We start from the raw sequence: 16,799 nt of genomic DNA on the forward strand, positions 1-16,799 counted from the left end.
GCGATTTGCAGCCCTCACACTTTCTCTAATAACTCAGAGGTTTTAGACGTTATCATCTTCATATTTGGTTTGTCTAACCTACACCCCCAGGGGAATCAAAATCTCGAAAATGGTGAGTTTTTGCCAAGGGGGAGGGGTCCTTATGCCCCTTTGAACTTTGATCATTCGCCATGAAATTTTGATTGCCTCTCATTCATACCTACATGATCCAATGTGCATCAAACTTCTCCAGTAGGATAAGGGTGCCCCCCTGAACACATACATATGACAATATTTAATATCAGTCGCAGCGCCACCTAGTGGGAACAGGAAATGTCATATTTTACACTTGGAGGTCCAGCTCCAAGGTGGTTTAGCAGAACCATCTCAAATTTCACCTGGAAAGCCTTAAGAAGTTGGACTTACTGTGTTTTCAAAACTGTGAGTTTTTGACAAAAGGGCGTGACCCTTATGGGACGGCAAAGTTCGATGATTCGCCATGAACACAAAAATGGCTGTAACTCCAAGCCAACTTGCCCAATCTGGCTCAACCTTCAGTGGTGTGATAAGCATGCTGCCCTGAACACACTCATATGCATAAAGTCCATAAATGTTAGAGCGCCGCCTAGTGGCAGCTCGGAATATCTTAAAATAGCATGTTTTTTGAGTAGCCCCGGAGCTACGTTTTCTCTACATGTATGAAAATGTACAGGCTCATGTAGCATACTAAGACGTACAAAAAAGTCTCTTGGACCCATACCCCAAACCCTACAGGAAGTCGGCCATCTTCAATTGAAGGTGTCAATTTTTGCCATTTCCACGCCTGCTATTTGAACGAACTTGTCCTAGGGCATTTGACCCAGTGACACCAAATTTGCTCCACATCATCTAGACAAGGAGCCCATCAAATATTGTGGAAATCTTTACAAAATATTAAATGGCCTTATCACACCAGGCCATTGAAGTTGGCCTTCGTTTTTCTCCCTCACCACCAAAATTGTTTGTGCACTTGTTCGCACATGCTTTGTCTGATCAGGCTGAAAATTTAATCACTCATGTACACACCCAGGCTGAATCCATAACTACAGATTCAAGACTGTAGGCGCAATAGCGCCCCCTACAGAAGCAAATGAAAATTTGTATGACCGTCCACAGAATTAGTTTTGCTCTGAAATACATGAAATATCTTTCACCATTCCTTACAAAATCCTCATCTATTTGATAAGCCTCCTGCCCTGAACACATTGATATGCATAAAGTCCATAAACGTTAGAGCGCCCCCTACTGGCAGCTTTAAATATCATAATATACCATGTTTTTTAGCTAGCCCCTGAGTTACATTTTATCTACAGCTCTGAAATTTTGCACACTCATGTAACATCCTAAGACATACAAAAAAGTCTCTTGGAGCCATACTCCAAACCCTACAGGAAGTCCAGCATCTTCAATTGAAAGTGTCAATTTTTGCCATTTTCAGGCCTGCTATTTGAATGAACTCCTCCTAGGGCATTTCACCCAGTGAGACCAAATTGGCTCCACATCATCTAGACAAACAGCCCATCAAAAAAGTCAATCAGACCCATGCCCTATTTTGCATGCTGGAGCCGTGACCACACCCCCAAATATTCCATTGCGTCTATGCCGAGAGCAAAAGATACCTTTTCCTATAAAAGAATTCAACTTTCTAGAGACCCATCACGATCACAAGACCTCCGAGTGCGGCACGGGTCAACGAGCGCCACAGGTCGACGCGCGCGGAGTGCGAGGGCCCGATATCACCGCTTGCGGTTTTAATTTTAAATTGTAATTTAAAGTATCAGCATATGTCTCCACTTCAGTAAATGTGCATAAAATTATCCCAGAGACATCTAGACTATTTATGTGGACCATAATATAATCAGTACAATACCAAAAAAATAAAACTTTATCCACACTTCCCACCAGTCACAGGGGCCATAAAGGCTTTACTAGAACTACAGTATTCAGTTTCAGGTATATCTAACAAAGGTGACATTGAACATGGGAAAAAACTCAAATTTTGTCTAAGGATTGTAAATCCAGTCACACTCTACTTTTTTCAGGTCAGGAGACTTTATTCTAAAGTGATCCTTTGCCACAGGAGCCAAGCTCATCTAATTATAGTCATGCTGACAGTACTAAAGTAAGAAATTGCACTCAGCAAAAGAAGAGCTTGGAATTATTCAAAATGCTGCTGCCATGGTCGTGGCAAAGACAAAAATAAGAGACTACATAATACACACTGTACTGCATCTGATTTATACTGACTTCTTGTGTCAGACATTATTTGACGTTTTCTGTAGTTTTCTGTAAAGATGTAAAAAGAATTAGTTCCTTCAAATCTTTCTGACTGCCTGTGATTTTTACATTACACCTGAGCTCTGCTTCTGGTTGTATCACACGCTGAATGTAACTAAACTTGGTGCAATCTGTCTTTCAGACATTAAAGCACAAAGTACCTACCTGGGGATCATATTGTGTTTATTTATAGATGCCATTTGAGAGGTTCTGTTGGAAAGCACTTTCTTTCATAAAAGGAAAGTGTCAAGTATTGACATCACATAAAAATCTTATGATTAAAGGGCCAGCAGACCCTGTCAGAAACACTTAGCTGGTCAGGTGGCTTCAGAAACCTCATCCTCACTTTACTCATGTCTGATTTAGAGGCACCGCATTCATCTTTTCACGTGAAGAAACTTGTCTTATCGCTTGTCATCTCTTTTTGACATCTGGCCGCTTTCGTTTTATACTTGTTAACCTCGGGTATATACAGTAACCGCTTTTGGTTCTTTTGTCTACTGCCAAAAGAAGGTTACATAACAGTTCAAATTGCTACAGTACAAAACTGCATTTTCCATAATAGTAGATGATAATCAAAAACCATGCCTCCCAGCCAGTTCATCCATGTGCAAAGGAAAAATATGATAAACTTTTGTTAGCAAATTCAGTTTGATGTGTTTAAGAAAAAAATAAAGAAATCCTGAGCTTTTCAAGATAAACCTTTGGGATAGTGATCAGATGGGAGCTACATTCAGCAGTCAGTCCCTGATAAATAACAGGAGTGATTTCAGATCATCACTCGTCTGAATAAATACACTGAATGTTATAGCCAAGGTGGCTCTCAAGTGAAAGGAAAAAAAAAAATCTATAAAGCACACTTATACAATTTTGTAATGTACCAGTTGCATTTTAAGGAGCAGGTTTTTGGTCATTTTTGTGTAATCAGAGTGGTTCAGTGACACAATTAACTGAAGGCAGGAGTGGAAAAAATAATCTCTTTTCAAAGGATATAGATAGTGGGTTTCCATGGCTACAGCCCAGTTGCGGAGCAAGGCATTCTGCTTGCATTTATAAAAATGGAGAGACTTGAATTTTGTGATAAATAACCCTTTATCTTCTTTTCAGATTAGCTGATCTTGACTGTGTCTGAGTTTTTTTTCCCCTCAGCGTTCTATATTTCACTTATTAAATGGTTTCACGTTATGTCTTCTCTTGCTTCAGACTGGTCATGATTTCTTCTATTTCCAGATGGCAAGTGCTGTCACAGCAAAGTGTGTTAGATGTGAAGACACTGAAATAGACACAAAGATCCAAGCTGTTGCTAAAGGTATTTTGCATTCTTTAGGACACATTCAAAAAGATGTGTGGTGAGAAGATGGAAGGAGTGCTCTCATGAATGAAGCTCAAGAATGAGAGAGAAGAGGAAGACAGGAGAATCAGGAAGTAGAGAGGATTAGTAAGGAGGAGAGGGTGGCACTGAGCCCCTTCTTGTTTGTGGCAGTGATGGACAAGTTGACAGATGAGGTCAGGGAGGAGTCTCTGTGGACCATGATGTTCGTAGATGACATTTTGATCTGTAGTGCGAGTAGGGAGCAGGTAGAAGAGGGATTAGGGAGGTGGATGTATGCACTGGAGAGGTGAGAAACCAAAGTCAGTACAAGCAAGAGAGAATACATGTGTGTGAATGAGAGGGAGACGGGTGTTTCAGTGAAGATGCAAAGAGCAGAGGTAGTGAAGGTAGATGGGTTAGGGGTAAGTTTAAATATCTGGGGTCAACCATCCAAAGGAAAGGACAGTGCATAAGAGGGGTGAATCAGAGAGTGCAAGCAGGGTAGAGTTGGATGGACAAGATTAGAAATTAATATATCAGAGGGACAGCCCAGTTTGAGCAGGTTTGGACGTATGCAGAGGAGGGGTATAGTGGATATATTGGGTGAAGGATGCTGAAGATGGAACTGGCAGACAGGAGGAAAAGAGGAAGACCACAAAGAAGTTTCATGGATGTAATGAAGGGGGACATGCATGTCTTAGCCAAGAAGAAAGACAAATCCAGAAAGATGTTCTACTCAAATGTATTTTTGTTTGTGCATCAAAGATAAAGATGTTTTTTTTTTGAGTATACATATTATTCTTTATTAGTGAGCGGGCAAACATTCATACTGACAGTGAGTGTAATTGCAAGAGCAGTTCTTTTATCATCCTAAAACTGAATGGGTTTTCTTCAGTCAGGACCACTATAGTCAAAAATATCTGGAGTAATTTATATATGGAAGCATGGTTGTGTTTGGGGACCTGGACCTTTCCATATGCATACATGAAAAGCAGCACAAGACTCAGCGCACAGCATGATAATACACGTCAGATCCTTGATTAAGAAGGAGCTGGGGTTGATGTAGTTGCAAAGCAGCTTGCAGATGCACAGCAACTGTGGACTATGGCAACTATGGCAGCCTCAATAGCGTGCCCTAATGCTGTGCTTGATTAGTGCCAAGGATGGTGGGAAAGATCAGGGAAAATCAAAGTAGTCCAAAAAGACGAAATGTGTAAAAGTAAAAGAAAACAAAAAGAAAATTAAGTAGCACAACTTTGCACAAGTGGATGATGGATTACATCGCAGGAGCATGCATCAGGTTCTTTTAAAATTGTCAGTTGAAACCTAAATATACTACAGAAATGTATTTTATGTTCATGGTGGCCTCTTGTTATTAAATTGCAGTGAATCATTGCTGTTGCCAACAAAATGGGGAAACAAAAGGTGAGGGAAGGGGGTCATAGAGAATGACAAAAGGGGGGGAATGGTCTGAGACAGGGGAGGTATATTAGACACCTGTAATAAACAAAATGGCTGCTTTTCATTGTTTCTGACTCATGCCATTTGCTGCAGTGATTGAAACGGAAACACAGAGTGGGGTTGATGGAGGGGAACAGTGAAAAACAATGACAAATGAGACATTTAGCAAGGGTGAGAGGGAAAAAAAAAGATGGAAAATTATTTGAACCTTTTGGACCTCAATCACATGAACTGATAATGGCAGCTGCCTCCACTGCGAAGATGGAAACTGATGAAGATGAAGATGGTGTATGGTGAAAAATGCATCACACTGGGTGCTATGCACCTATAATGACAGCATCAATCTTTCATTGTCATAAACACAGTCAAACCGCAGATATAATTGCAGCAGATAGAGATGAATGTTCGGGCTGGGAAATAATAAGAAACTAATGGTAAAAGATGAGGAGACAGAGTAAAAAGTGGGTGGTTGGAGAGCCTATTATGAGAAGATGATTGGGAAAGGTAATTGAAAATGCTCGGTGCAAGATAACAGCTGCTAATAACACATGTTTTTGCTTCAGGATATTTTCTGATTCCTCATTTTAACCTGGGATGACGAGAGGAAAAGAGACAATGGATGGGAAGAAAATAGAAGATTGATTGACTGAGAACAAGATATACAGATAGGTTAATGGCAGGCTGGCAACAACAGTCCTAGTGACAGCAACAGTAAAGGCAAGTAATTAAAGATGGTAATTAAACCTGGAAGGGGACTTACCCAGATGAAGTAGTATAACACAAGCAGATTGTTTCGTTGGTCACCGTGCAGCGCCAGATAATTAAGAACAGGATCGACACAGGCGAGGTAATGTTGTTACTAGTTGTGAAGTTAGTTGTTTCATTTATTCCTCGTTAGCATTTTAAAACATATTAAGGTGTTGTTAAGTAGTTTCTTCAGCTAATACAGCATTATATTGTGTACATATTTTATCTATACGGTGTCACGGTAAATGGCAGGCATTGATGCTTATCTGTTAAGAGTCAGTCGTTCAGTTTGACAAATCTTTAGGTGGCTGCTGTCATGCTCAGCGAATACTTTATGACATTGGGATGATGATATTTGTGTAAAATGTGCGTCCTCACATACTGTACCACATTTCTAACATATTTCTTATTAATGCACTGGGCCACAACATACTGCTAGAACAGCTTCGCTTCACTTCAGCACTGAACTTCCCAGTCTCTGTGAATCTACTGGAGGAATAAATACGTATATTTCTTGCTAAATATATCTCCTCATTTGGTGTTTGGATCAGGGTGGCAGAGAGCGCTGTCTGACACATCAGCCTAATATCTCCTATGGTTGAGCTCTACTGGCGTGCTATAGCATATGATTCACATCATTTTCAATCTTGTCAAACTGTTCAGTGAGTCTCATGCCTTATGGATAGATGCGTCTTCATCCTAGAAGGGCCCCTTCTATCAGGACAGACATGTTTAATTGTGGGATAAAGGTGATTAATCAGAACAACTTGTATTGATCTAACATGATCCATCTCTATAAAGGGACAAGTGGACTTAAACAGTGCCATCAAAATGCCCCCATAGCATAACAGAGCCACCAGAGAGGGAGTGTTCAGCATATCATTTAAAGAATAAAGCTGGGGATATTCAACATGTTCCCATGGAAAATGCAAAATTGATATTATTTTAGTCCAAACACTAACACTTTCTGATTTTCCTTTGGCCCATTTAGACTCTCTGAAGACGCAAACCTCTTAAAATTGCATCAGAGCACCGTAGTTTTTAAGCAGAAGTCTTCCAAACAGGATTAAATAATGAATTTGGTGGCTAGTTGCTGTGGATCCACACCGAGTTGGGTGTTGATGAAAAGTTTGATGAGGTTGAATTTTCATCTTGCGCTGCCAAATTTTTAACATGTTAATTTAAATTTTATTTACCAAATACCAGCAAAAAAAACCAAAAGACATTCTGGGCCTTTATGCACAGTTGTGCCTTCAGGGTGAATTAACAGTTGTTAACTGTGTGGAGTTTGGATGTTCTCCCTGTGCCTGCATTGCTTCCTCCTACAGTCCAGAGACATGCATGTTAGATTAAGTGGTTATTCTAAATGGGCCATAGCTGTGCAGTACAATAAATGTGTTAAAATGTACTTGTAGTATAAAACACTTTGAATAGTCGGTAAGATTAGAAACATGCTATATAAGTGCAAGTATATTAGATTACATTCCAGAAGTTTGTGCTACAGTTGTGTTGAGTGAAATGCTAGTATTTTATTAGTCAGTTACTTAGTGCTGTTTAGCTGATATGTGTGTCTGTGTGTTGCAGTTGTCCAGTACAATAGAGCTTCCTAACAAAGCTTGCTAGTGTTTGTTGTATCTAATTACAATATCATCTAAAAGGCAACTTATGGCTCAAAACAAATCCCAACACGGCCCTGGCCAAAACACTGACGTTGAAGCTTCAAAAGGCAGAGTCCAAAACTAATGGGGGACATCATAGTGGCTATTCCTGTCCTAATTATGTAAAGTTTGTTTGCCCACATAGTTAAACAGTAGTAAAGAATTACTGTTTTTTTTTTTTGCAGGCTCCCTTAAGTTGCGATTGTCTGTGTGTCAGTTTCCAGCCCCCAGGCTGTATTTTGTTTGTGTGTGATGTAGGACATGCAGTACTGTGCACAGGTTTGAGTCTTTGTTTATACTTTACCTCCAAGGAGACAAAATTTCTTACTAATAAAAGGAGCAGTCTAGGCTTTCTTAGGGTCTTTCAAAGTTTTTCTTTGGGCATAGGCGCTCGTTTTCAGTCCTGTCCTTGTACCCGACCATTTTCAGAGGAATTTCTTTTTTTGTTTGTTAAGTCATTCAGCACTGACCTCTGAATTATTCAAACATAAGAAAGACTTCTAACTCAAAAGATGAACCAATGTTATATCTAAACATAACAGAGAATTTAGCAAGGAACCAATTTGAAATTAATTGTATCTTTGGGTACTTGTTTTGCAACAGAATACTAGTAACAAACATATAATTTGTTCTCGTTTCTTTAGTTGAATTGAATCGATGAAAATGCCAACAATGGCATAGTTTGACAGGCATAAAATTGTGTTTTTGCACCAATAAGGTGATATGTTGGTACGGTGTGGAGTGTGTCCTTAAAAGATTTGAGGAAACTGGACAAGTGGAGGACAAAAGAAGCGGTAGGACTAAAAAAAACTATCTACAGCAGATGAGCAATATCTGAAATTCAAACAGGAAAAAAAATCCAGCAAATAACAGTGAGCGTCTTCAGCCATCTGTAAAACTGGGTGGAGGCTCTGTCATGGTTTCGGGCTGCATTTCCACCAGCGGTGTTGGGGATCTTGTTAAAATTGATGGAATTATGAATGCAGAAAATTTGCATCAGATTTTGAGTCACCATACAGTACCATCTGGCGAGCATCTGTTAGGCAATGGCTTCATTTTTCAGCATGACAGTGATCCTAAACACACTGCCGGTGCAGCAGAAGCATACCTGGACATAAAAACAAACAGTGAAATACTGTCAGTCATGGATCTCATGGACCTCAGCATGACTGAAACAGTGTGGGATCATCTGGACAGAGAACAGAACAAAAAGCAGCCAACATCCAAAGAAGAGCTTTGAAAGTCCTTCCAGAAGCCTGGAGAACTATTCCTGAAGACTGCTTAAAAAAAATGGCAAGAAAGCTGCCTGGTGGTCAGCATGGACTCAATATTAACTGTTAAACTCATTAGAATTAAACAAACTCTGTTTTTTTGCACCAATAAATTGCTGCATCTATTTCCCATTTTTCAAAATATAAAGAAATGAGGTGTTATTTCAGACTTTTGCACACTATTGTAATTATGCCAATATTCACTGTTCTTAAGTAGTCCACTGAAATGTAAAGTGAAGCTGCTGCCAGAACTTACAAAGCTGTCTGCCACTTACATATACTGTGGAGCATCTGCGCTTAGCTTTGAGCAATAAATCCCTAAAATCTATTTTCGAGGGCATATATTTGTTTTGGGGTTAACCATTGTTTTGTTCAATCATTGGACAGCCTCACCTACAAAATGAATGAGTTGAGACTGACTAGTCTGAGGGTATCATAGACCAGCGTGCTCAACAGGAGGCAGGATAAGAGGGAAAAAAACCCTGAAATTTTCTGACACCTGTTCACAGCCTTTGTTACAGAAAGGAGGGTGACTGGAGGTATTGGGTGATAATTGCTAGCTGTAAAACTGAGATGGCATCAGACTTGCAGGAATCTGACAGGACAATAGATGTGCCGAAAGCAGAAAATAGAGAGAACAAAGGTGGGGGACGTGGGAGAGGTGATTGACAGTTGAAAGTGGTGTGCTTCTATTAAAGCTGGACTGAAATCAATGCAACAGATGCGTTAGCATTCAGAAAGCAGGGCAGTGTACAAAAACCGGACAGCATACAAATCACAGAAGTCAAGTTCACATCCTGAAAGCTGCTCCCCAGGTGGATAAATGTATTAACTCACAGACAGGTGGCGTGTCCATGCACATAAAAAACATGTAACATTTGAGCTGCAGTATATGTGGGACTCTGCAGCATCAGTGTTTTATAGATTAACTGTGTTGTCTTGCATAGCAATAAGCTGCAATGACTGAGGAGAAATGTACATTTGTTTAGTGGAAACTGGATGCAGTGAATCATTTAACAGACGATTTCTTTGACAGCTGTTTGGACTCTAAAGGACAGTATGGATAACTGTGGGAAATACAGTGGAAAATCCTGACAGCTGTTTCACTACCAGCTGCCACAGTGAAGCTCTGTCTGCATTTGTCCTTCCCTCTCTCTCCAAAATGAGTAATGGATACAATAAAGAATCCTCTTAGTTGCATTGGGAGAATTTCTTATTAAAGCCGAAGGGACAGAGGCGAGCTTCACGCTCAAATTAATTGTTTCCCTTGGCTTTCACTGACAAATGGAAGGAATTCTAACAAGACTTTATAGGGAACCTTGAAAATGAATTGTAACAAGTGTGGAAAAAAAACCAATCATCTGCACCATACTGTAAATGTACACCTTGTTGGGATGTTGCAACCTCTGCCAGTCTCATACATTCGCATATGTGGGTTGCTTATTAATGCAAGAGGACGTGCAGTATGAAAAAGACCAAAAAGTTCTAGCACAGATGGACATGGTTTGTACAGCAAATATAGAAATGCAACTTAAAAAGAAAGAAATTATGTCAACTGGAATCAAAGTCTGTCCTAGTTCTCTTGCACTGATTAGTTGGGTCAAGGTTGGGGACTCTGTGGTTTGTGTTGCTGTAACAACTCTGCATCACTCGCTGGCTGCCATGGCAATGCATCAAAAATAGAGTAGTGGAAAATGATCGTTGGTTGCTCGGTGGGTGTGTTGGTAGGTTGATGGCATAAAAGAGAAGCAGACACACATCACATCACATAATTACTTCAGTCAGACTGCTCATAACCTCAAATGATTCATTTATTACAGCAGAAGTAGTTAGATATTGGTGTCTAGGCTCCGAGTTCATCCCATCTTGCGCATGTGTTGCACATAAAATTGGGTAGAGATGAATAAATGTCCCCCCTGAAGCCTGCAAATGAATGCTGGGGCAGTGGAGGGGTTGAAACAGCAGGCAGAGATGCAGGGCAGCAGCAGCACGGCACGTCAAAGGGAGAGGTGGGAGATTTGCAGCTTAAACAGACAGCCAAATTGGGAGGTTGTGGTCGGTATATGATGTGACTGGAGTGAGGCGGGTTAAGTGTGTTGCCTGCCTAAAGTAGCTTGTAAGCTTCGCTCCATTTATCACATCCTTGTAATTAAAGGTGACAAAGAGGAGAATGTTCCACTACACAACTACATATTGGGATATTTAATAAGGATTTGTAGCCTTTCATTTAGCAAATTATGTCTCTCCTTATTTACTAATGGACTGCTCTAAGGTTTTGCTCTGAATAAATGCAAGGGAGGGGCTCCATTTAACACTTATTTTCATTACTGATTAATCTGCTGATTATTTTATTTCTTTTAATCCACTGAAGGCGTAGCGTATGAAATGGCAGAAAATGTTCTGGACAAAGAACACAACAACATTACAACAGATGTGATGTGGCTACCTTTCTGATTTCCTGCTTAAATTTGCATTTTTGCCTTAATTTAAACAGCTCATCCAGTCCATTATTATGATTATTATTATTATTATTGTTTACAGCAAGGAGCAACGTGAGAGTTTAAAAGCTTAACCAAAATCCCCCATAGTGATTATTCAGTCGCTAATCTTTCTGAAGAGCCGATGACATTATGCAGTTTAACTCATATTTCCTTATGCAGTCGCCTTCTTACAGGATGAATAAACATTGCAGTTCTAAAAATATATGTATATTTTTTCATTTTCCAGACATAAGTGAAATGTGTCCAAACACCCTGCTGAGTTTAAACCTTAATGAGCAGGACTTAATTAGTCTGTAGCCTCTCTATTCTCTCTCAGTCATCTAAACTGAAATATTGCTGTGATGCAAAATTGCACAACCTGACAACATTTTATACTGAGCTTAGTAAATACGCCACAGATGTGTGATCATCCAGTACAGCAGCGATAAACACGGGAGACGGCAGATATGGCAGGAGTTTGTTTATATGAGAGGTCTGTTTCTCTGTTTAGTATTCTGCCCCCGCTCTTTCAATCTGTATGCTGTCAGTCTGCTTCAGCATTTCCAATTCAGCATAGTGACATTTAGAAATTTATTCACTTCCAATCAACAGACTCACAAACAGGGGACACTGAGAGTTCTGTTTTGTTTGTTTTTCTTGCCGTGTTTGCCCTTGTCCACTGTGATTGAAAGTCTGAAAGACAAATTAAGAAAGAACAGAGATCAAAATAAGAAAACAGTGAGATGGCTTCAAGTGAGAGTCAAAGAGAATCAGTAAAGATATCAATATCTATATGGTATGAGGCTAATGCATTCTGTCTTTTATCTCTTTTTCTATGTCTCCCCAGGTCTTCCAACGAACAGGAGGCCAAACTTCTTGCTTACATGGCGGCTAAAAATTGTGAAATGACACACATACCCACATACGGACATTTGATCATCAAATAACCAGTTTCCTAACTTAATGGAACCAGTGGTTTGCATTTTAAAGATCAAGAGACAGTTAAAAAGTAGATGTTGTAGAAATACAGAAGTATAAATTTGTGTGTGTACAGGTAAGCTAAGCAGGTGTTTTTAGGGCATCAGATGAACACAGGCAGGGCAGACAGCTGGCATAAAATGGGCTCTGCAGGGGTCCTAACCTTAGATTACAGTTTAGTAGATTAGCGCTAAGGAGCAGCCACCTTAAGCTCACCAGCCTCTTGAAACTCACGCTTCTAGCCAACGGTGTGTGCACAAACACATCCACACACACACACACACTGGCACAGCTGTAGAACACAATTAAATTAGTGCATTTGGCAGACGGTGTGCAAACCTAGCTTTGCACCATACACATATTAAATCACAGGCATAAAGATGTGCACATACACACACAGTCTGGGCTAGAGGACAGATGCTACGCCCTCCCCTCCTCCCATCATCCTCTCAAAGCCAGCTGGAGAGAAGATGAGATTTGGGGCTGATTGGTTTTGTCTATTTTGTGGACCTCACTCCATCCACCACTTTTGCCTTTACATGGTGAAGCCTCATCCGTGGATAAATAGTCATCATAAAAATCTGACATGTGCACCAGTTTGAAATGAACAGTGAAAGGACTTCATGACTTTTTTCTCTCTGAGTTGTGAATATCACATCGGTGAGACATCAATAAGGGGATAGCAGGAAATGCTGTACTCGTTTACACCGTGTGATGGAGTCTTCTGCTACTATCTTAAAGTTTTTTTTACCTTCTTTTTTCATTGCAATTTCATCATTACCCACAAAGAACAGAAACTTTCTATAATAACTTTTAAAACTTTGTGTTTGAGGAGAGTTTGAAGAGAAGCAGCGTCGGAGGAGCGGTTTAATCTCTACATAGTTGCTCTTCACCAAGTAGCTCTGCGTGCCTCAGTGGCAGACTCAGACAATGGACTGAAAGGGGTGAAAGAAGAGGAGAGACCTTGAAAGGGTGAGGTGAACCTTGATAGAAAGACAAAAGGAAGAGAAGGAGAAAAGAGAGGGAGAAAAAGAGTTTTTGTTATTGTCAAGGGTGGCTAGAGCAGTGATGGAACACCCTTCAGGGCAGACCACCTCCCTTCTACTGCTCCTCCTTCCTTCTTCCCTCTCTCTCTCCACTGCTCTCTACTAGTCTACTGGCTGTCTTTGGCTTCGTCGCTTCAGTGCAAACAGGGAGAAAGAGGACGAGAGAAAGCACATCGCTGCAGCCAAGCTCAGCATTCACACAGATGGCAGAGAAAACGAGAAAGACTTGCCGCATCCAGCCTTTGAATTTCACTGAAGATGGATACTGCAGTTAATCAAATTAAAAGAGGTAGGGAAAAGTGAGAGGGCAGCATACAGACAGAGGAAGCCAGGAAAGGGAAAGTTATAAAGTTAAAAAAAAGAGGAGGGAGTGGACAAAAGAGATAAAGGTGCAGAAAGCTGAGATTGTACTTGAAGCTGAAAAAGAGATCCCCTCACATTGAAAACAAAGGACCTCGGAAGCAGTCGGGCTACAGCTGTGTGTGATTCAGCTGCGACTCCTGTGCGAGCGTGTGTGTGTGTATCTGTTGAGATGTTTCCGTGTGTGAGACGAGTGCATAGCTGTGGAGCAGTGAGAGAGAGAGAATCCAGCGGGAGACACAAAGAAAGCGTAGGAGCACCGGTGAGCGAACAGCTTGAGTGTGAGACAAATTGACTCTGACACACTGTCCTTCGTGTTTGTGTGTGTGTGCGCGCGTGTGTGTGTGTCTTTGATAGACTGAAATAGGAGGTGATTGTGTGGTTCATACTGACAGTCAGGGGCTTGTCCCAGTCACGGTGACCAGACCGTAGGGGTCGTTTAGTGGAGCCACGGGAGGAAGAGGAGGAGGTAGTGGTGGGCTGGGGACAGTGGCAGGCCCAGGGGTGGGGACATGGCCGTGGGGGGGCCGGATCCCGTCCTCCACTCTGCACCGGGACAGGCGTTGGGGCTGGGGGTCCTGGAGCGGGGGTGCATCCAGGGGAGCTCCAAGACTCTCCGAGCTCAGGCCCTGGTTGAGCGGAGGGGTGGTTACAGGTGGAGGTGGCACTGGAGGAGGTGGAGCAGAGAAAGGAGGCAGGGTGAGATGTTCCCGCAGAATCTGGGTTCTCCTCGGCTCCCTGGTTCTCATCTTTCTCACTTCCCTCTTTTTGTCCGTGTCCCTTCGCGGGGGCGTCGGTTTCAACTACCTGGAACCACCTGGGTGGGAGGAGTCGAGGCGTGTGAAGTTAGTGCCCAGCTACATGGGTGTACACCGCCTGTCGTCACCTGATGCCCCACAGCAGAAGACGTGTGCCTGCCCGCGCTGTGTCGGGGACCCCGGGGTTTCTGATTGGTTCGATGAAAACTACGACCCAGATATCTCCCCTGTTTGGACCAGAGACAACATGCAGTTGCCCTCTGATGTCTACTACTGGTGGGTGGTAAGTAACAGTATGGTTTAACTTCATTCTCTGATGTTCTGTAGTTCGTGAGTCCAACCTGCAGCCCTTTGCTGCGTGTCCTCCCATGCTGTCTCTCCCCCCCCTCCTTCCTGTCTGTGCTACACTGGACAATAAAGACAAAAAAGCCTGAAAATAAATAAATAAATCTGGAAAAATAATTGCCTCCACAGCCAGGGCCCCTACATCTTTGTAACTCTGTAGTACATTAAGTGTGGTAGGTTGTGTGTAAGGTTGTCTTGTGCCTGACTCGGTGGTTCCTTTCATTGTTCGAATAAACATAAGAACCTATACCCTCAACATGCTATGAGGTTATTAGCTCAGCCTCTTTGTTTATATACTTATTGGTCTTAATCTGTAAATATTAAGCTATATCCAGCAGCCTGTCAGCTTAGCACAAAGACTGGAGCATTGGAGACAGCATGCCTGCATTTTCAAAGTAAACAAAATCTTCTTAGGAGTTCCTCTAAAGCTGCCTGATTAACAGGTGTTATCGTGTTAGTTTGTTTGCCCCCTGCTAAGTGACAGAGCATAATCCCCTGTAAAACCATTATAGAATAAACATGCAAGATACAAGATGGTAATAATGAACTTCTTGTTGAACTTTTGAACTCTGAACAGAGCTTGGCTAGTTGAGTCCAATGCTTCCTGGTGCTATGTTAAGCTAAGCTTAACTAATCGACTCTTGGCTCTAGCTCCATAATTAACATACAAACTAAATAGTTTGTGCATGTTTGATACAGTGTTACATTAATATTGGAAGGGTTTCTGCCAGCCAGGACAAAGTCAACTCTCCCACCGGTACTAAGCACTAGAGCAAATGCTGCTGCTGTTACGATAATGTATCTTGTTAGCCTGCTGTTCTTCTTTTCACACATATAAAAATACTTTGAATTCATTTTTTGTAAATATAATAATAAAGGAGCAGACAAATGTTATGCCCACTCTTCAGCTGCTATCGATCTACTTATGTCCATTAAAATGCCAACTTCCCCATCCTCCCCCTCCCAGGTTATAGCCACCACCTGGTCTTAACAATTTTCCTGGCAGAAACCCTCAGTGTCATACAGTCTTTATAAGTTTATGTAATGAAGTTGTTTTATGTCTAGAAGGGTTTTAGTTGATCATCAGTATATTTAAATATGAGCAATAAATAATTTAAAGCTATGATGTAAATTCACTTTCATAGTTATTTGTGAAAAAATCATAGCAGTAATGGTAAAAAGTTCTCTGAGCTCTCGGCCCTTTTTCTCAGTGTTTCCATTCAGATGTCCCTGGTTGGAGGAGAAATTAATATGCAGTGCATGTTGCCACAAGTTCATACAAATAGAAGGAGCTAAATTCTAGTTATAATGGCTGCGTCACATTTTTGTGTACATGGTTTAGTTATTCATTTTGAAAACTCATAGTTTGCATATTTCACAGTAAATCTGCAGACTGCGTTTGGCTGATTTAACGTTCCTAACTTCATTAAGCGACACACAATAAGATCATATATTATACTGCAGTATATAGTATCATTCTCCTGTGAACCACGATACGCAAAAATAACTTTGCGACACTGTCTGGAGCACTATCAAACACTTTCTATTTGTGTGTATAGAAAGCGTGGTGAGCCGCAAGTTACACGGAACACGTACGTATATAGGACACTAACATAGGGGAAGTAATACATAATAATCCTATCCTTCTCATCCTGCCTCATCTCTGAGCCAACCAATCCCTTCTTACAAGTGCCTACATGCTTCTCGTGCATCCCTGCCAGTCGTGTGTCATGGTATTTGTGGAAAAGTGGAACAAATAAACAAGGTTGGGCTCTGGGTTTTCCTCAAACTGCTTCAAAGTAACGTGTAGAAAACCAGAATGAGTCTGTCTTCCAGCCAAGCGCAGGAGGCAGACAGAAAGCATTTAAAGGATCATTATGTTAATGTCTCCTTTTAGTTTCGGCTCTTTCTTTGTTTCTATTTCTGTGTATGTGTTGTCTGTGTATGTCCACTTCAGTGCATGTACAGACGTGTTTGTGTGCGTTTCCAGTAAGTGTTATCCAGTGTAGTGTCCTTCAGTGGCCGGGTTAGACTCTTATTTCAAAGCCGAATCCTCAGTTAAGCTCTGAAATGGTAGAAAACTGCAAA

At 41.2% G+C, this 16,799-nt stretch overlaps 1 protein-coding gene across 1 annotated transcript in view; it reads left to right on the plus strand.

Moving 5' to 3' along the window:
* Positions 1-3,780: 3,780 nt before the first annotated feature.
* st3gal2 (ST3 beta-galactoside alpha-2,3-sialyltransferase 2) overlaps positions 3,781-16,799 on the plus strand; it is a 30,413-nt gene continuing 17,394 nt past the window's right edge. The window contains exons 1-2 of the mRNA XM_030731992.1: positions 3,781-3,914; positions 14,052-14,649. Of these exons, the coding sequence (XP_030587852.1) occupies positions 3,781-3,914; positions 14,052-14,649 (732 nt within the window). The remainder of the gene's footprint in view (positions 3,915-14,051; positions 14,650-16,799) is intronic.

The sequence above is a fragment of the Archocentrus centrarchus genome, chromosome 6 (assembly GCF_007364275.1).
Source record: "Archocentrus centrarchus isolate MPI-CPG fArcCen1 chromosome 6, fArcCen1, whole genome shotgun sequence".
Taxonomy (NCBI): Eukaryota; Metazoa; Chordata; class Actinopteri; order Cichliformes; family Cichlidae; genus Archocentrus; species Archocentrus centrarchus.